At 48.2% G+C, this 20,805-nt stretch overlaps 1 protein-coding gene across 12 annotated transcripts in view; it reads left to right on the plus strand.

Moving 5' to 3' along the window:
• ADAR (adenosine deaminase RNA specific) overlaps positions 1-17,430 on the plus strand; it is a 51,906-nt gene extending 34,476 nt beyond the window's left edge. For 5 of the 12 annotated variants that reach the window (XM_059884972.1, XM_024989938.2, XM_010802969.4 and 2 more), the window contains 12 exons: positions 10-158; positions 729-873; positions 989-1,179; positions 9,045-9,270; positions 9,526-9,697; positions 9,995-10,088; positions 10,694-10,816; positions 11,113-11,246; positions 13,091-13,273; positions 13,704-13,816; positions 14,385-14,512; positions 14,675-17,430. In XM_059884972.1, coding sequence (XP_059740955.1) covers positions 10-158; positions 729-873; positions 989-1,179; positions 9,045-9,270; positions 9,526-9,697; positions 9,995-10,088; positions 10,694-10,816; positions 11,113-11,246; positions 13,091-13,273; positions 13,704-13,816; positions 14,385-14,512; positions 14,675-14,912 — 1,896 coding nt within the window. In that variant the 3' untranslated portion in view covers positions 14,913-17,430. The remainder of the gene's footprint in view (positions 1-9; positions 159-728; positions 874-988; positions 1,180-9,044; positions 9,271-9,525; positions 9,698-9,994; positions 10,089-10,693; positions 10,817-11,112; positions 11,247-13,090; positions 13,274-13,703; positions 13,817-14,384; positions 14,513-14,674) is intronic. The other 7 variants (XM_059884973.1, XM_005203802.5, XM_024989946.2 and 4 more) reach the window with 4 other exon arrangements.
• The last annotated feature ends 3,375 nt before the right edge of the window (positions 17,431-20,805 follow it).

The following is a 20,805-nucleotide window of genomic DNA, read 5'->3' on the forward strand; positions in this document are numbered from 1 at the left end:
TCTCCACAGACCGCAGAGTCCCAGACTGCCACCCCTTCAGCAACATCCTTCCTTTCTGGGAAGAACCCCGTCACTACATTGCTTGAGTGTGTGCACAAGTTGGGGAGCTCCTGTGAATTCCGTCTCCTATCCAGAGAAGGCCCTGCCCATGACCCCAAGTACATCTCTTGTATCATGTATCTCTGCTGAGGTTTTCTCAAAAAAGAGAGAGATACATTTTCTTCCTTGCCTCCTCGAGATGGCAGATTATTTCACTGAGCAGTCACTCCTGTTTTCAGTATGGAAAATGCGGGGCCTTGAGAGTATGGTTGCTGCTTGTGGAGCAGAGAATCTGGGGTTAGGAGTTCACAGGGCAAATTAGGGACCGAGCAGGAGGGAGACACGTGGCTTGAAGGTTACTGGTGGTGGGACTGAGAGGTGCGAGACCTAGGTCTACCTGAGATGCTCTCTGCTCTGAGGCTCTGCAGACTTACATGTTCGAGAGAAGGGTTCCTGGAGGAGATGAAATTAGGTTGATGCTTAAAAATGTTGAATAGGGGTCAGTTGGGTTGCGAGAGACTGGGGGCAGTAGGAGGGTGAAAGGCACCGGCTCTTCAAGGCAGAAGTGACTGCGTGAGCCAAGGCACAGAGGTGATGTGTGCAAGTCGTAAAGGATGACAACCTGACAAAGGCTAGGTAAAGCTCTTCTATCAAAACCAGTTTAATCCTCTCCTTTCACCTCCTGTCAGGTTCCAGTACTGTGTTGCAATGGGAACCCATACTTTCCCCACTGCCAGCGCCCCAAGCAAGAAGGCAGCAAAGCAGATGGCTGCAGAGGAAGCCATGAAGGCCCTGCAAGGGGAGGCGACCAGCTCGACGTCTTCTGAAGACCAGGTGGGGCCATTTTCTACTCACAAGATACAGGTCGTTTTTAGCGTAGGATGGCCCATAAGCCCCTCAGAGTTTCCACTGAGTGTTTATGGCTCCTCTCTGGCTGATTCTCCTTCAGCCCGGAAGTACGAACACGGAAGCATTCGATAACTTGGAATCAGTGATGCCCAACAAGGTCAGGAGGATCAGTGAGCTCGTGCGATACCTGAACACCAACCCAGTGGGCGGCCTGTTGGAGTACGCCCGCTCCCACGGCTTTGCTGCTGAGTTCAAGTTGGTTGACCAGTCTGGACCTCCTCACGAGCCCAAGTGAGTGTTCCAGTCCTGGCTACAGCCTTGTGTCACGGGATGGGACAGCCTGTAACCCAGGAAAAGGAAGGATGTGTATTAGCTGTGAATGACAGGCGGGGCATGTTGAGAGAGCCCTGTCCCCAGGGCCTCTGAGAAGGCACTAGATCAGCCATCTTGAGAAGATACCCACTCTTCCAGTAAGTGTGAGCCTTTTAAAATTTTTTAAACAAGTTTTAATTTTTAAAGGGATATATACACCCATAGAAAATCTTTCAAGTTGATTGAAAAGATGTGCAATGAAAAGGTCTCATTTCTGGTTTAGACTTCGTTTCCTTCCCCAGACTCATATACTATTACCAGTTTCTTGAGTCCATGCACATATTAGCCTGTTTTTCTTTCTCTGTTTTTTAAAATAAGTATATGTCATCTTCTGTTCTACTTCACCGTGTGCCTCAGAGGTCATTACAAATAAGTGTGTATAGACCCACCACATAAATGCTCCATTGAATAGATTTACAGTTTTTAAATTGTTTTACTGAACAAGAGATATGAAAGGCCCTCTTAAAACAGACACTCAATTACCTACCTCATAGTTTATTTAAGAAGGAGAATGTTATTACTGTTTGAAGCCCCTCCTTGCCTAATTTATCTAACCAACTTCCAGTGATATTCAGGTTGGTTTGGGTCTTACTCTTAAAAGCACTCTTGCAGTGAACATCCTGCTCTGCGTGTCTTTGTCTACATGTAGAAACTTGTCTCTGGTATAAATGTTCAGGAGTGGAAGTTCTGGGCAATCAGTCTTATACATTGTTAAGTCTTTTAAATAGGTAATAGATTATGCAAAATAAAAAATATTATTCAAAAATAAAAATATAAAAAACTTCTCACTTTTTCTTCTCACTTTCAACCAGTTCTTACTTATACATACACACACACACACCCCCCAACATGTAATAACTTTGCACTATTATATATCCTTCCAGAGTGTCCATATAAATACAAGCAGCTATATTCCCTTTCATTACACAGAAATGCATATTTGCATTAATTTCTGGCTTGCTTTTTACATACAGAATTAGTATCTTAGACAATTTTTCATATTACTTTGTGTTCTTTGTGTATAGCTGCAAAGTATAGTGTTTCAGTGTACGGATTTATCATGGTTTATTTAACCAGCCTCAGTTAATGAATGCTTGGATTGTTTCCAAACTTGGTATTATAACAAGGCTACAATGAATAACATATGTGTATTTTAAGTTTTGGTAAATTTTGCCAAATTTTCCTCCAATGAAATTATACCAGTCTATGCTTCCACCAACGATATATAAAGAATGTCTCTTCTTCTACCTCATAAGCATTCTAAAAGGTGAAAAATGGTATCTGTATACAGTGCAAAGCCTAGTCCACACCAGGATATTTATTATTACTATTTACCACATTAATAGGTCAAAGGAGAAACACCACATGGTCATCTCCTGAGGTTCCGAAGAGACATATAGTACAATTTAGCATCCATTCAGATTAAGAAAGCAGAAATTATTGAATACATCCTTTGCATGGTAAAAAACATGTCTGAAGTCAAAAGCCAGCAGCTTAATGTTAAACCCAGAACTGTTCCCATTAAAGTCAGGGAGAAGGTGTGGCTGCCAGGGTCATCAGTATTTAATATCATTCCGGAATTCCTAGCTAATGCAAGCAGTTTAGAGAAAGAAGCAAGTGTAAAGAGAGGAAAGGGGAGGTAAAGTTACCACTGTTTGTAGATGATTGGATAGTACGCCTGGAATATTTGTGAGAAAACTGAAGAAATACTGAGACGAAGCAGAATTTAGGAGAGCAGGGGGCTACAAAATGATGTGTAAGAGTCAAGAACTTTTCTTGTATATAGTAATAAGCAGTTAGAAAATGCGTAGAAAATATCCTATTTGCGACTTTAGCTAAAAAGATAAGTGACTCAGGCACATTCCTACTAGGGAATATGTGGGTTCCATGTTAGATAAAATGCCAAAAACCTGGGGACCATCTCCCCTATCCAATTCACCTCCTTCAGCCAAACTATCCTTGAAGAGAGGAAAAAAAGGAGGTGTTAGTTGCTCAGTTGTGTCCGACTCTTTGCAGCCATGGACTATAGCCTGCCATGCTCCTCTGTACATAGAATTCTCCAGGCAAGAATACTGAAGTGGGTAGCCATTCCCTTCTCCGGGGGATTTTCCCGACCCAGTGATCGAACCTGGGTCTCCCACATTGCAGGCAGATTCTTTCATTTCTGAGCCGCCAGGGAAGCTCTGTTTATTGTAACCTACAATTTCTACCCCATATCCCTTCCTCCTATTTCTGCCTCCAGTGTCAACACTCTCTCAGCCAAGCCATTGTCTTCTCTCACCTAAACCAGGAAATAGTCTCCTGGTCTCTCTACGTTTATTTATTCATTCAACAGATATCTATACAGGACATTGTATCTGTTAGAACGGGAGTCAGATATCAATAATCATATAAAGAAATGTAAGATCTTGTATTTGATAGATTATAAAGAGCTCACATTGCATGATGTGATGAGAGCCTACATGGCATGACTTGGCTCAGTGCAGAGAGAGGAGAGGGCTTCCCTGAGAAGTGATGCGTAAGCTGAGACCTTAATACCCCCAGGTCTGCAGAGCTAGTAAGGGCTGCCGGAAGGCCAGTGTGGGTGGAGCAGAGAGCACAGGGGCAGCCTGATGCCAGATGAGACTGAAGGGAACCTTGTGAGCCATATCATCCTCCTGCCTCACAAGCAGTAGAGAGCCGTTGAAGGGTTTTAAGTAAGGGAGATTCACTTGCCCCCTCCCCCAACCCCGACTTTTGCCCTCTCCATGGCATTTTTCCTACTATATTTTTATACTGCCTTTTCTTTCATACTCTAAGAAAACCATTTCAGACCTTTGTCTTCAAATTTCCAACAAAACCCCTTTCTCGCTCTAAACTGATGATCTGGCTTAATTGAGAAATTGTTGTTGTTGTTGTTCAGTCACTCGGTCATGTCTGACTTTTTGCGACCCCGTGGACTGCAGCACACCAAGCTTCCCTGTCCTTGACCATCTCCCGGAACTTGCTCAAGCTCATGTCCATTGAGTCGGTGATGCCATCCAACCATCTTATCCTCTGTCGTCCCCTTCTCGTCCTGTTTTCAGTCTTTTTCAGCATCAGGGTCTTTTCCAGTGAGTTAGCTCTTCACATCAGGTGGCCAAAGTATTTTAGCTTCGGCTTCAGCATCAGTCCTTCGAATGAATATTCAGGATTGATTTCCTTTAGGATTGACTGGTTTGATCTCCTTACAGTCCATGGGACTCTCAAGACTTCTCCAACACCATAGTTCGAAAGCGTCAATTATTTGGCAGTCAACCTTGTTTATGGTCCAGCTGCCACATCCATATATGAGTACAGAAAAAACCATAGCTTTGACTAGATGGACCTTTGTCGGCAAAGTAATGTCTCTGCTTTTTAATATGCTGTCCAGGTTGGACATAGCTTTTCTTCCAAGGAGCAAGTGTCTTTTAATTTTCATGGCTGCAGTCATTGTCTGCACTGATTTTAGAGCCCAAGAATATAAAGTCTGTCACTGTTTCCCATCTGTTTGCCATGAAGTGATGGGACTGGATGCCATGATCTTAGTTTTTTGAATGTTGAGTTTTAAGCCAGATTTTTCACTCTCCTCTTTCACCTTCATCAAGAAGCTCTTTAGTTCCTCTTCGCTTTCTGCCATAAGGGTGCTGTAATCTGCATATCTTAGATTGTTGATATATCTCCCAGCAATCTTGATTCAAGCTTGCGTTTCATTCAGCCTGGAATTTTGTGTGATATACTCTGCATATAAGTTAAAGCAGAGTGACAATATACAGCCTTGACATACTAACTCCTATTACAGTTTTGAACCAGTCCTTTGTTCCATGTCCGGGTCTAATTGTTGTTTCTTGACCTGTAAAACCTGTATGCAGGTAGATAAGTATGGTGGTCTAGTATTCCCATCTCTTTAAGAATTTTCCACAAATTGTTGTGATCCACACAGTCAAAGGCTTTGGCATAGTCAGTGAAGCAGAAGTAGATGTTTTTCTGGACTTCTCTTGCTTTTTCTTCGATCCAGCGGATGTTGGCAATTTGATCTCTGGTTCTTCTGCCTTTTCTGAATCCAGCTTGAACATCTGCAGCTTCTCAGTTCACATACTGTTGAAGCCTAGCTTGGAGGATTTGTGCATTACTTTGCTAGCATGTGAAATGAGTGCAATTGTGTAGTAGTTTGAAGATTCTTTGGCATTGCCCTTCTTTGGGATTGGAATGAAAACTGACCTTTTCCAGTCCTGTGGCCACTGCTGAGTTTGCTGGCATATTGAGTGCAGCACTTTTAGGATTTGAAATAGCTCAGCTGAAATTCCATCACCTCCACTAGCTTTGTTCATAGTGATGCTTCCTAAGGCCCACTTGACTTTGCACTCTAAGAACAGCTGACTGTAGGTGAGTGATCATACCATTGTGGTTATCTGGGTCATTAAGATCTTTTTTGTATAGTTCTTCTGTGTATTCTTGCTGCCTCTTCTTAATATCTTCTGCTTCCGTTAGGTCCATACCATTTCTATCTTTTATTGTGCCCATCTTTGCATGAAATGTTCCCTTGGTATCTCTAATTTTCTTGAAGAGATCTCTAGTCTTTCCCATTCTTTTGCTTTCCTCTATTTCTTTGCATTGTTCATTTGGGAAGGCTTTCTTATCTCTGCTTGCTCTTCTTTGGAACTCTGCATTCAAATGGGTATATCTTTCCTTTCCTCCTTTGCCTTTTGCTTCTCGTCTTTCTTCAGCTATTTGTAAGGCCTCCTCAAACAACCATTTTGCCTTTTTGCATTTCATTTTACTTGGGGGTGGTTTTGATCACTGCCTCCTGTACATTGCTACAAAGCTCTGTTCATAGTTCTTCAGGCACTCTATCAGATCTAATCCCTTGAATCTATTTGTCACTCCCATTGTATAATCGTAAGGGATTTGATTTAGGTCATACCTGAATGGCGTAGTGGTTTTCCCTAATTTTTTCAATTTAAGTCTGAATTTGGCAATAAGGAGTTTGTGCTCTGAGCCACAGTCAGCTCCTGGTCTTGTTTTTGCTGACCATATAGAGCTTCTCCATCTTCAGCTGCAAAGAATATAATCAAGATGATTTCAGTATTGACCATCTGGTGATGTCCATGCGTAGAGTCGTCTCTTGTGTTGTTGGAAGAGGGCATTTGCTGTGACTGGTGCATTCAAAGGCAAAACTCCGTTAGCCTTTGCCCTGCTTCATTTTGTACTCCGAGGCCAAACTTGCCGGTTACTCCAGGTAGCTCTTGACTTCCTACTTCTGCATTCCAGTCCCCTATGATGAAAAGGACATCTATTTTTGGTGTTAGTTCTAGAAGATCTTGTAGGTCTTCATAGAACCATTCAACTTCAGCTTCTTTGGCATTAGTGTTGGGGCATAGACTTGGATTATTGTGATATGGTTTGCCTTGGAAATGAACAGAAATCATTCTGTCGTTCTTGAGATTGCACTGAAGTAGTGCATTTTGGACTCTCTTGTTGACTATGAGGGCTACTCCATTTCTTCTAAGGGATTCTTGCCCACAGTAGTAGATATTAGCAGTAACAATCCTTACTTTCCCATCACCAAATCCACCTTCCTATGTGCATCTGCACAGGACATCTGTACTGGTGTGCAGGAAGCATCCTCCTTCCATCCCGTACCCTGGATCCCCTCCTCCTCGGCCTGTCCTTCCATTCTCTCACACTCTTGTTATCAGTTGCTCCAGAGCTCTGTTGGATCATTCCCATCGGCCTACATAAATGCCTGTGCCCATCTGCTAAAACCCTTCCCTTGACCCCACATCTCCCTCCAAATACCACCTCATCTCTCTGCTCCCCTCACATCCAGACCTCTCAATATAATTGTTTATACTGGATGTCTTCATTGGTTTTACTTCACTGACTCATTCCAGTTAGGCTTTGGTCCCCAGCATTCCACTAAAAGGCTAACCACTAGCCATATGTGGTTGCTGAGCACTTGAAATGTGGCTGTGTACTGAGGAACCAAATTATCAGTTGTATTGAATTTTCATTAAAGTTAGCAGCCTCATGTGGCCAGTGGCTATCATATTGGACAGTGCAGCTGTAGTGGATCCTAATTGCGCAGCTAAGAAACTTTGTTCTATATATTGTTGTTGTTCAGTCACTCAGTTGTGTCCGACTCTGCAGCCCCATGGACTGCAGCATGCCAGGCTTCTCTGTCCTCCACTGTCTCCTGGAGTTTGCTCACTTTCATGTCCATCTCATCTTCTGCCACCCCCTTCTCCTTTTGCCTTCAGTCTTGTTTTTATGTGTACATATATAGGTATGTGTATATGTATGTATGTGTATCTTTGTGCCTAAGAGTTCATCTTCTTTTCAAACACGCAGAACACTTATGAAATTCTCCTGGATCCCTCAGGTCAAGATTCTACACAGTTTGGCCCCATCCCCTCTCTTCAACATCTCTTCATGCCTCTGTGCTTTTCCTTCATAAGCTTTAGCCCACTGGCTTGCACAAACCAGTTGGCATCATCAAAGAAAGGAGCAAAGGCATTCAGATGCTTATGACAAGCAAGAAATAGTGAGAAGCTCAGTGTGGTTGACCAGAAAGATGCATTCCTTTCAGTGCCTTGAGCTGACTGATAAGTCCTAATACTAAAACCTTTGTTATATGCAGTTAGATTATCCAAAAACCTGGGTTTCCCTAAAGCAGGTTAGGATCTGGTTAAAAGCTGGGATTCTTGAAACCTTGTCTAGTAGCTACCCAAGCTGCTTTGGTCCATCACTTCCTTCCCTCTGTGTTTGTGGAGATGCCTAACCAGGAAGGGAGGGGAACCACAGGCCACTCCCCTCCCTGCCTAGCAGCACTGCCTGCCTCCCTGTCTCCTCCCCCTTAGTTATCGCAAGGCCTCCAGGAATCTAAAGTGAAAGTGTAGTCGCTCAGTTGTGTCCAACTCTTTGCGATCCCTTGGATTGTAGCCCGCCAGGTTCCTCTATCCATGGGATTCTCCAGGCAAGAATCCTGAAGTGGGTTGCCATCTCGTTCTCCAAGGGATCTTCCAGACCCAAGGATTGAACTTGGATCTCCCGCATTGTGGGCAGACTGTATACCATCTGAGCCACCGGGGAATCCCCCAGGGATCTAAAAGTAACCCCTAATAAAGGTGTGGTTCCCGGAGCTAAGGCAAACCTTGCTCTCAGATCTCTCCAGGTTAAGTCCTCTTGAGCTAATCAGGAAATGAATGAAGAAATGGAATCAGGTAGTTGAAAAATCAGAGCATTAAAAACAGTGATTCAAGCAGGAAGAAAGTTATTCCCGTCTCATTTCTGCTTAAGTTAAAAAGGAAGTCCACATGTGGTGCTAGTATTTCTTTAAAGCTTCTCTAATACTTACTAAATTTCCTTTATGATAAAGACAGGCTTAGAGCCTTTACCAGCCACAGTGTCTCGTCAGAATTTAATAACTTGATTTTATCCTGTTTAGTTTATTTATAGCCACCTTCCGTGTACGGCAAGTGATCCTGATTTTTCATTTACAGTAGTGATACAAGTGTCCTTTTAAAATGTATTTACATTGAAAAAGAGTCAATTTAGAGAAAAATATTAAGTAAGTAATACTCAGGTGGTACCTGGATGTAGCGGAAACCACACTATGATTCAGGAATATTCAAAGTCTGGGGAGTGGTGCCTTAGGAACAGAGCTGTCGGGAGTGACGAGGCTACATGTTGGCCAGTCTGGCCTCCCCTTGAGCAAAACCAGCCCTTTGCTGGAGCAGCTGTCGGGGTCTGGTACTTGTCTTTATTCCCTGCTTCTCATCCCTAAGGTTCGTTTACCAAGCGAAAGTTGGGGGTCGCTGGTTCCCAGCCGTCTGCGCGCACAGCAAGAAGCAAGGCAAGCAGGAAGCTGCAGATGCGGCCCTCCGCGTTTTGATTGGGGAGGACGAGAAGGCAGAGCGCATGGGTTTCACAGAGGTAACCCCAGTGACAGGGGCCAGTCTCAGAAGAACTATGCTCCTCCTCTCAAGGTCCCCAGAAGCAAAGCGAAAGACAGTTAAGCCGTCTACTTTTGGTGCTATCTTTTTTTGGGGGTCCTGCTAACTCCTGTCTGGGTGGAGTCAGCTCGTAACTTGCTGTCATGTGAACTATCCCTCGGCTTTAATATTAGCCTCCATAGAGCTGGGATGTTAGTGCAAGAGGGGGAAAAGATGACCCACAAGTCGAGTAGTCCTCGACCTCCCCCGCACAGTCTGAAACATGGTGGATGCAGGCGAGGCTCTGGCCCTGACACACCTCCTGTCCCCACAGCTCCCTCTCACGGGCAGCACCTTCCACGACCAGATAGCCATGCTGAGCCACCGGTGCTTCAACGCCCTTACCAACAGTTTCCAGCCCTCCTTACTCGGCCGCAAGATCCTGGCTGCCATCATCATGAAGAAAGACTCTGACGACCTAGGTGTTGTGGTCAGCCTGGGGACAGGTAAGTGGGCTCGGAAATGTGTCCCCCCAGCACTCCATTCCCTGTGGTGACTGCATGCACCTCCTTATTCTCCTCTGTGGGTGAATTTAAGGCAGAAGACTCATCTTACGTTATATTTTAGCTACAGTTTATTCAGGGCAAGGAATGAACTCTCATATCTTAGGAAAAAGAATACAGGAGTCAGGATTGATAAACTGAGGCTATTTGTACCTTCAGGCTTTAAGAACCAACATCCTGTATCCTATTCATCATTGTTTTCCTTTGGACATTTCACATTTGCTTTAAATGCCTTTCCAGGGAATCGCTGTGTGAAAGGAGATTCTCTGAGCCTAAAGGGAGAAACTGTCAATGACTGTCATGCAGAGATCATCTCCCGGAGAGGCTTCATCAGGTGAGCAAGATTTCAGGGTGTCGGGGCTCTGGCACCACCTCACAGGCAGGTCCTCAACCCTGCAGGGTCAGCCTTTGAGCTTCTTACTGAATCAGTCCCTCTGTGACATGCCTGCATCCCTCTCCTCGGCCTGCTGTTGAAGAGCGCTGTCTTTTCCCATTAACTCCACTTCAAGCCCCTTTTAAAAAACACGTGATGACCTCTTGATCTTCAGTGCTGTGGGGGTGAGGAGGCCTTCTGTCTCCATTTGAGGACCTACAAACAAACCCACTGTCCTGTCAGCTTTCCCTTCCAGCTCATCTTTAATTTGTGAAGGGAAAAAAGCCACAGCCTCCTGTAGTTCCTGAATCAATTTGTTCTGCCGTAAAATCCCTGTCGCTGCCAAAGCAAGAAGCTCTTGGCAGAATTGTAACTGACCTGAAAGGTTAACTTAACTGTAAGAAATGCTGAGGTCTCCCATGGAGAGATTCCACCACCTCTTTCAACCTGAGAAACCGTGGAAAGTCTGCACCGTTAAGGCTTTTCCTTACTTGGGATCAGATTGTAGAAGCAACCACTGTTCCCAGAGTCAAAGAAGTCTTCTTAACCAGACTTTCTTCTTATAGGTTTCTCTACAGCGAGTTAATGAAATACAACCCCCAGACAGCGAAGGATAGTATATTTGAACCTGCTAAAGGAGGAGAAAAGCTTCAGATAAAAAAGAGCGTGTCATTCCATCTCTATATCAGGTCTGTACAGTCTCTGTTGTCACCAGAGCCGGCCCGCCGGCTTTCCGGGGCTGGGTGTCTGAATGGTCTCCACGCCCATAATTCAGAGCTTGTTCAGTGGGCCATGCTTGACTCTTGCTTGAGGTCCACACCCTAGTGTGGAAGGACTCACACTTCTACCCACTCCAGTAGCCTGTGATAGGCTTCAGAAAAAAAAAAAAACCTTGTTTCTGCCACATGGAGCTGTTCTCGAGCCCCAGGCAACCGAAGAGATCTGTGCGCACAGGCGGGTGTTAACTGACGGCCCTGTCTTGCAGCACGGCCCCGTGTGGGGATGGTGCCCTCTTTGACAAGTCCTGCAGCGACCGAGCTGTGGAGAGCACAGACTCCCGCCACTACCCTGTCTTCGAGAATCCCAAACAAGGCAAGCTCCGCACCAAGGTAGAGAACGGTGAGTGACACGTCCTCCATCTCCCACAGAAAGGCTCTGCAAAGCCCCAGGCCCATCGCAGAGCGAGGGCACAGCTGCAGGGTTTCTGCCATCATGGGTGGGATACCAGGGTCTCGTCTCCAGGGGGAGGGAAGATGTAGGTCGGGGAAGATCTATGGGAAGATCAGGGCTCTGTTTTGCATTAGTCGGCTGGGGGGATCTCCAGTCAAATAGGAGGCAGAGGTGCCCATCTAGAGCTCAGAGGAGACAGATGGCTGCAAATAAAAGTCTGGGAGTTATCCTTCTGCGGTTGATCTTTATGGCCATGGAAGTGGATGGGATCACCTCCGGGAAGGTTGGAGAAAACGGAAAGAAAGCGAGGCAGAGCCAGCCTGAGGCACTGACAGGAGGACTCCGTGCCCGCGTCCCACCTGCCTCGTTGGCTGCTGGCTCTGCACCTTGTCTGCCAGCTCCCCCTCCCCTGCTGTCCTCCCATGTCTCCTCAGCGTCTCCTCACGTCCACTCCATTCCCTCAGGCCATCCTCTGCAGTCATCAGAGTGACCCTCAAATAGAGGTCATGTCGCTTCCCTGCTCAAAACCCTGAAGTCTAAACACAGAGCTCCTGTATGACCCGGCAGTTCACGCCTAGGAACATCCCCAAGAGAAATGAAAATCTATCCACACAAAAACTTAACACAGACCAGCTACCCCTTCTCTCGGCGTTGCCACTCTTGGGGCTGAGGCGGCGCCAGGCTGCCGCATCAGTACTGCATTTGCTGCGCTGGCCCTGCACTTTACAGCCCCGAAGAGTCTGCTTTTTTCCTCTCATTTTTTCCCCCTGCAGTCTCCCATTATGGAGACCCAGGGAGAAAAACTAATACAGAACATTCATAGCAGCAATGTTCATAGTAGCCCAAAAGTAGAGACAACCCCAGTGACTGATGAATGGATAAACAAAATGAAGTATATCCATAAAATGGGATATCGTATGATACATGCCACCACACGAGGGAACCGAGGGAACAGTGTGAAGAAGGGAAAGAAGCCAGTCACGAAAGATTGCATGTTACACGGTTCCCACATTTTCATTTACTTGAAACGTCTAGAATAGGAAAATCCATAAAGAAGGAAAGTAAATTAGGGGCTGGCTGGGCCAGCGGTGGAAGGGGCTGGAGGGAAATGGGGTGTGACTGCTAATGGATAGGAGGCTTCCTTGGAGGGTGATGAAATGTTCTCACATTGATTGTGGTGATGGCTGCACAAGTCTGTGAATACACTAAAAATTATTATATACTCTAAATGGGTGGATTGTATCTCATTAAAGTTCACGAAGAACGAAAAGCCCACCAGCCTGTCGTGGCTTCCCACGACACAAAACCAAGCCCTGCCACTTCAGCCATCCTGGTTCTTCGTCAGGTCCTTCAACAGCTAAACCCTCTGCTGCCTCAGAGCCTTTGCTTTTGCTGAACTCTGTGTCTGAAACACTCTCAACTGTTTCTTCTCTTCCTTCGTGTCTCAGCCCCCTGACAATCCTGTCCCAGGAGATGCCCTGACCTGTCCATTATAGCTCCCTCAAACCATCTACAGTCGTTACGTGTGTATTGGCTTACTTGTCTAGTGTCTGTTCCCTTTCTGCCCCCTCACTCCCATAAACCCGCTAGGAACGCAAGGATCTGATTTGGTTTTGCCCACTGTTGCTTACCAGCACCAAGCCTAGTGCCCAGCACAAAGTAGCTGCTGTGAAATATTCAAAGAACAGATGAGTGAGAAGCCTCTGGTCCAAGTCTAAGGAGCAGAAAATGCCACGCCAGGGAGGGCCCTGGCCCAGCGGCCCTTGCAGGTCTAATCCAAGTCTCCCATCCAGGGGAAGGCACGATCCCAGTGGAGTCCAGTGACATTGTGCCCACATGGGACGGCATTCGGCTGGGGGAGAGACTCCGCACCATGTCCTGCAGCGACAAGATCCTGCGCTGGAACGTGCTGGGCCTGCAGGGGGCACTGTTGACCCACTTCCTGCAGCCTGTGTATCTCAAATCCGTCACTCTGGGTAAGGACCTGTCTTGGGAGCTGGAACCGGACTGTCATCCTGGTTCCCAGATCCCAGCAAACCGCACACTTCATTGCCAGGTGTTAACATGATGTCTCCCCTTTTCAAAGTGTGCTCGGTTCGGTGGTTTAGTAATTGATTCTGAGGGTCCCGTCTGCTGTGATGGGAAAATTGGTTTAGGCAGCGTCTCAGTAACAACATGCCAGCCAAGTCTTTCAAGGTGAGTTAGAGAAACACAGCAGCTTAAAACTGCAGCGTCTTAGTGTCCTTGCCGTCTCAGCGCTTGGCCTTACCTGGAACCTTACGTATTGTGCTTAACTGGTGATCCCTGCTAGGGAGCCGAGGCTCTGTCTGTGCCCGCCCTCCCCACTTGCCTCTGTTGCTTCATGGCACTGGGATAATCAGGTGTGTGCGTTTCTTTTATACCCAGGTTACCTATTCAGCCAGGGGCACCTGACCCGTGCCATTTGCTGTCGTGTGACAAGAGATGGAAGTGCGTTTGAGGATGGACTTCGACATCCCTTTATTGTCAACCACCCCAAGGTGCGATAACCCAATCCGTTTTTCCCTTGACGTTTTCTCCTTCTCAAGTAAGCCTGTCAGCAGAGCAGAAACGTACAGTGTAGGCAAGGGGAGCCTTAGTTGGTTTCCCTCAAACTTAGCCTTCCCTCCTTTTGAATGCTAAGGGCTGTCCTTCTTTGGGGGCTTCCCCGATGGCTAAGATAGGAAAGAATCTGCCTGTAAAGCAGGAGATCTGGGCTTGATCCCTGGGTTGGGAAGATCCCCTGGAGGAGGAAATGCAACCCACTCCAGTATTCTTACCTGGAGAACTCCATGGACAGAGGAGCCTGGCAGGCTGCAATCCATGGGGTCACAAAGAGTTGGATATGACTGAGCGATTAACACTTTTACTTTTTTTCTTCTTTTAGTTTGGAATTCATTTGAACTGAGGTGGGGTTAGTACATCTGAGTCTTAGCCAAACAAAATCATAAACAAGGGGGAAAGATCGTGACCCCGTCTTCCCTCTTTCCTGTGAGTCTTGAGTTCCTGCTTCAGAAGCTTTTCTCTGAAAGTTTCCATCTCCCTCCCCCTTGCTCCTGGAATTCGTAGGTTGGCCGAGTCAGTGTATACGACTCCAAAAGGCAGTCTGGGAAGACCAAGGAGACAAGTGTCAACTGGTGTTTGGCTGATGGCTACGACCTCGAAATCCTGGATGGGACCAGAGGCACCGTGGACGGGTAAGGAGCTGGGGGGCACAGCCACACAGCCAGGTGTGCCAGCCGGACTGCCAAGGGGCATCACGTTGTCAAACACCAGAGCTTTTTAAGTTGCCGCCTCCCCACCCCCAGTGCCTCCACTGTTCCATCCCAGGTGAATAATGAGTTCTTCTGTTTCCCCAGGCCACGGAACGAATTGTCCCGGGTGTCCAAAAAGAACATTTTCCTTCTATTTAAGAAGCTCTGCTCCTTCCGATACCGCAGAGATCTACTTAGACTCTCCTATGGTGAGGCCAAGAAAGCTGCCCGTGACTACGAGATAGCCAAGAACTACTTCAAAAAATCTCTGAAGGACATGGGCTACGGGAACTGGATAAGCAAGCCCCAGGAGGAGAAGAATTTTTACCTCTGCCCGGTGTAGTGGCCCCGGGACTGACGGGTCAGGGGTTTCACACTGGGTGCGAGAGAGAGGCCGTAGCATTCCTCATCACAGGGGTCAAGGGGTTTGGGGTTTTATTTTCCTTTTTTTTTTTTAAAGAGTGGAACTGCGGTTGGTGACACTGAGAACTTTGGGTTCCTGTTATTCTGCTTTTCTCTGGGAATCCCAGGCCAGGTCTCGCCACCCCCTTCTCTTTTCCCCAGCAGAGAGACAGAGACCGCAGGGCAGAGAGAAGGGGTTGGTTCCTTCTTTCCGCCCATTTCCTCTTCCGGTCTATTTACATTTTTTTTCTGTTTCCTTTCCCTTTGTGTTTGCTACACTGACCTCTTGTGGTCTCGATTAGGTTCCAGTCAACCGTGTGAACCATGCCAGGGACAGGATTTTTCATTTGTGAATTCTGAGGCCCCTCTGCTTCCCGTCTTCCCCTTCTGAGATTCCTTCCTCGTGATTGTTAGTTTTTCCTTTTCCTCCAAGAGGGTAAAGCAGTGAACCTAAAGAATCTGGTGAAACATTTCTAAGGGCCGGAGTTGAACACTGCAGGCAGCTTGATACCAGTGCCAAGCGTGATGAGAACCTGCAGATGATGCTCCGTGATCTTGCACTTTAGCCGGCTTGGGAGGGGCCCAGCGGCAGGGGAGGCCGCTGCCGGGGAGGTGCGTCCCTTCCCCAGGTGGCAGGAAGGGCTGGGACCCGCCAGATGGGGCTAATGGAATTGCCTGAGCACTAGAGGAGGCCTGCCCTCCAGGGGTAACACAGACCACTTTCCCGGTAGGCAGACATACCTTGGAATGTTGCCAAGCTGCCAGCTGCTGCTCCTCCTAAAGCATTCCTAGGAATTTGTCCTGCTGATGGAGGCAGTAACGCTGTAGACCCCGACCAATTGGTAGGAAGAAACCCAGGGTAAATCCTAGAGAGTAAATTGTCTCTGCTCAGATAATCATGACTTAGCAGGAATAAGGCAAAAAAATCATGTTGGGTCAGACCACTGTTCCCCCCAGCATATTTCTCGTGATGGTGACACCAAGGGACAGTGACTAATTCATGGTAAATGGGGAGTTTTTAAAAGAATGCCATAAATGTTGATCCTCAACAGCTACAGATAACCTGTAATTGCACAGGTTTGAAGTTCAGATGTCATTTTCCGTTGATTAACCAAGTGCTTTTGTTTTGCCTAATAGCTTCAGAAGGTTGTCTGCGGGCGGGTCACAGACCCGAGGTCTCCTGCCTGCTAGGGAGTCTTTCTAGGGTTGCCCTTGAGCAGTAACTCCACGTGAAAGGGCAGGTTGTCCTAAAACTCTGTGAGGTGGGACTGTGGGCCTGCACCTCAAGCTAGCGTGGACTCCTGTGGTCAGAGCCTTGGTCTCTCCTTGGAGTCTGGCTCTGGGCCTAACCAGCCAGGTGTGCTCCAGAAAAGTACAGAGGCTCTGCCCTCTCCAGACCTGAGCCTGCCTCTTTCCCTCTGGACAGTTCCTCTTCATCTGTGAACAGGCCAAACCAGCGCCCTCGGGTGACTTTCCATCCTCCCGCACGCCCTGCCGACCACTGGCTAGTTAAGCCCCGTCTGTCCCGCCTTGTCAGTAGTGGGTACACCCAGGTCCGCGCATTTATTGTCGTGGCTACTGTGCCCTCTGTACTTTTGACCAAAGTGAGAAAACGTTAAGTCTTTCAAATACACTAAGGATGTTTCTGCAGAACACCAAAGTGTCCCGTGGAACTAGAAGGGAAGCAGTGCCTGTCTTCTGAGGTGGCAGGGGCCTACCACCCCGGTCCTGTGACTTCCACGGGCACGAGGTCAGTCCTGGCTCGGCTCAGCTCCCTGGTTCTTTGGGCTGGAGAGCAGCGCCTACTCGCTTGGCATGTCCAGCCCCTCTGGGCATTAGAACCTCCACAGAGCTCAGTCTCAGCCACCTCTTCTCAGCTGGGAGCCCAGGCACTCTCAACCGGCCAGAGCCCCCGCTTGCCCCAAGATCTTGTCTGGCGAACTTACAGTATTCAGTTTCTGCTGTAGGAAGAGAGCAAGGCTTCCCTGTACCCGTGCATCCTCTGGAAACAAGCCTGTATTGGGCCCTGCACGGCCGTCCCACCCCGGCGCCCCACCCCCCTCAGGAGAGGCAAAACTCCTGCCTACCCAAAGTGTCTGCTTCACTTTTTTGTCCAATGTTTGTTTTTGATAAGCAAGACCTCCTCCCCAGCTTTTTTTTTTTTTTTATGATCTTTGTAGTTGATTTGTCTGAACTGTGGCTATTGTGCATTCTTTGAATAATCACTTGTAAAAAAATTTGTCGCTGCTTCAAGCTATTTCCTTTACTCACGTTGAAGGGATTTTGCTGGCTTTTGGGGTCTCGGTAGTGACTCCCAAGAGCAGAGTGGAGAAGAGCCCAAGCGTAGACTTGGGGGCCACGATGGGTGCAGTCAGTTTTATGATTCTGCTTTTATGTGTCCTTTGGTATAAGTGACTAACAATATACATTCCTCATAAATAAAAAAAAAAGAATCTGAATTTTTAGAAAGCCTCGAGTTTTGGTTTCCTGGGGGATGAGAAAGTGGGGAACGGAGGGAGCTGTGGTCCTGGGATTTCCAGCAACAGCACTAGCTGGGACTGACTCAGAACCTGGGGAGTGGGTCCCCCTCCAGTCAACAGAGAGGAGCCATCTCAAAGGTGAGCTTTTGTCTGATACAGTGGGTGCATCAGACAACCTTTACTTACTTCCCCAGTTCCACACCCCCACCTTCCCCAGCAGAGCCCTCCATCAAGTATCTTGTCCCCAGACACACGCTGTGCGAGATTTCAAGGCCCAGAGTAGGAAAGTGACCCTTGAGACAGCATCACAGCCCACAGATGCAACTCCAGAGGTTTCTACAGCCCTCCACCCCCAGCTGTTTGCCTGCGGGAGGTGCAGGTTGCAGCCTGGACAGACCTGACTTGGCCACCGTCTTGGGAGACAGGCCATTTGCTTTTTACTTGATAGATGGCACCTAGAATATTTCTCTGTCTTGATTTCAGAGAGGAAACACCATTTTCCACGTTGCCGTTGGGTCAGGATGTCTACAAGTCTCCTCTCTGACCTTGTAAAAATACCATACGAGAGGACAGGAAATACCTGAGAGTGAGGCCTCCTGAGTCACAGTGAAACCTCCCTCTTCCTCGACCATACAGATGGAACAACTGAGGCCAGGAGGGCCAGCGACATGTTTTGGGGGACATTAACCTAGGGCCAGAACTGCACAGGTGTCACTCACCATCTGTTGAAATAGTCGGGCGAGCTGAACAGATTCTACAGACAGTGAAGGGCAGTGTCTCTGCCTGCTGTGAGGCTTGGAACCTCGACACCTCTGTCCTCCCTGTTCTCAGGCGTCTGGTCCCACCTGGAGGGAGATGTATCCAGGCCTTTTAGAAAACGAACCATTTTCTTCATACCTAAGGTGAGTGCAGGATGTAAGACTGTCCCCCCAGCTCCCAGCTCCAGGTAGGCTGGAAGGCAAGGCTGCCCCCTGGGAACACAAGAGGTATTTCCTTCAGCATTTTGGTTTCTCACCCAGCATTCATCTCAGCCCACCATTTAATGCGCCTTCCAGGATCCAGGCCTGGGTCAAACCCGTGCTCCAGGAGCAGATGTGCCTTGCACACAGCCGTATCTATCTACAGGAGGCCGGGCCTCACCTCTGCCCTGTCCCCCAGGGCCCCTTTTCACAAAGGACCTCTCCAGGAGCTATTTCTGGGCTCTGTCTACTCCAGGCCAAGCCTTATCTTTTCCATCTGATGAATGGACTTGTCAGGCCACCCATCACAGTCATTGGTTACCACTGACCTTTTCTTCAGACTTTTTAATGTTTTTAACCTCTCATGGATCCAATTTCCCCAGTATTCTCCCTTTTCCTCTTATTCACCAACCCTGGCCCGTGAGGATCTCCCCACCCCCACTCTCAAGGATTACAGAGAGAGAAGACATCTTTGGAAACAACTTTATGAGAATCTTGAGTTCCTATTGAGTCTGGCCTGGAGTGGGCTAGACCAGTGCAAATGTTTCAGGAGCAGATGGGGTGGCCAAGGCCAGTGTGGGGGAAGACGGGGACACAGCAGCTGGGTGAGGTGTCCTAATGATTCCTAGACCAACAGTCCCGTAGGAACCACGTGACTGTCAAACTGATCTCTGAGACTTGTTGGGATGAATACTGAAAGGTGGCTGTTGGTTCTCTGTCTAGTCTCGAGTGGGCGACTGGCTAGCATGAGTTGGCTTGTGAGGGATGCTGTGACGCCAGCACAACTCTGCCTACAAGCAGAAGGTGACAACTAGAACTGAGTCGGGAGGGGATTCGGAGAAAACCCTGATGCCCTTCACTTCCCCCCGCAAGGAAGCCCTTCTTCCAGCCTCAGAGGCCATGAGCATGGACTCTGGGGTCAGTGTGGGATTTCAGGCCAGCACTGCTCACCAGCTATTTCTTGGTCTCTTGGGCCTCATTTTTCTTCTGTCAACAGGGGCCCGTTCCCTGCAGGATTGTTGTGAGGAGTAAAAACAGGGCATCTGAAGCAGCTGGCCCGGAGCAGGCCACTGGTGCACAGCAGCTAATACTGGGGGGTGGCAGGAGATGCAGGACTGGCGACAAGCTGCACACCCTCTCTCTTTCCTTAGGGGGAAACGACCCGCCCTTCCTGCACAGCCAGCCTTCCAGCACAGAAATGCCAGCTGGGTGCTGCCCGTGTCTTATTTGCTTTTAAATCTGCAATAACTTGGGACCAGCTGTTCCAGTATTAGACTCCTCACTGCCAGAAGACTGCCTTCCTCCTGCTGCAGTGCCAGTCATCACAAGCAGAGAGTTTTTCATGCCTTCTTTTCAGATGAAAAATGGTTCTCAGATGGCCTGTGGCCTTCCCGTCTCTGATAGAGACAATCTCAACTGTTAGCTCGCTGCCACCTCCCAAGTCCAGCTTGCTTGGGTTTCCATCCAGTATCTCTCCCTCTCTCTTCATATGCGGGAACCTTCCCCAATCCTGGCCTGGTGCTGAGCTGGGTACCCAGTTCTCTTCAGAGATGCCCATCATGCCCCCCTTCCCCACCCCCCCATAGAAGGGGCCAATGGGCGTCCCTGACAACACCAAGAGGACAGAGGGCCCGTGAGTGGAAGAGACTGGTTCTCCGAAGCTTCTCCATACCCTGAGGGTCAAAGCCTGTACTGAGACGTGGTAACACCTTGCCTGAGCCCTCTTCCCTCCTCTGTCCTCCCCACTGGCAGTCCCCAAGGGCCTGCACCCAGAGATGGAGGGAATGGGACGGCCCCAGGGAACCTGCCTGGCTAACCCTTTCTTCTCTACATTGATCCCTCACACCCTTGCTGCAGTTCTCAGTCAGCTGTCACCCTCAAGTCACAGATGAGGATGAACAAGTTCAGAGTTCAGTGCTGGTACAAGGTCAGGCAGCAGACAACCTCCGGGCCTGGATTTCCCTGTGTGTCAGTGGGGTTCATGGAGAGGAGTCGGACAAGCCGCTCTCTGGCAGCCCCTCTGGCACTGTCGAGTAATTTACTTGGACAACAGCCACTTGCAGCAAGTACTGGAAGCAAGTCCAGCCAGGACAGCAGCTGATGGGGCCTCCCCAGCAGCCCTGGCCCTGGCAAGGAGCCCGGGAGAGCTGGGCAAGAAGGCCTCAGGTCAGCACCTTCCCCTTCAGAGGGAGAGTTCCTTTTCAATAGCTGTTCCAGGTTCTGGGATGTTTCCTTGGGGCTGTGAGTTCAAGGTGGGTCCAGGGATAATACAGGCAACTGTCCATCTGCTGTTTCGAGAAGGGAGTCTCCGTACTGCCAAGACACTCACCCCCCAGAAGAGGTGTCTGCTGGCCCATTCTGGCAGGAGGGGAGATGCACACCTCATGCAGCTGCT

This window comes from Bos taurus, chromosome 3, assembly GCF_002263795.3.
Source record: "Bos taurus isolate L1 Dominette 01449 registration number 42190680 breed Hereford chromosome 3, ARS-UCD2.0, whole genome shotgun sequence".
NCBI classification, from domain to species: Eukaryota; Metazoa; Chordata; class Mammalia; order Artiodactyla; family Bovidae; genus Bos; species Bos taurus.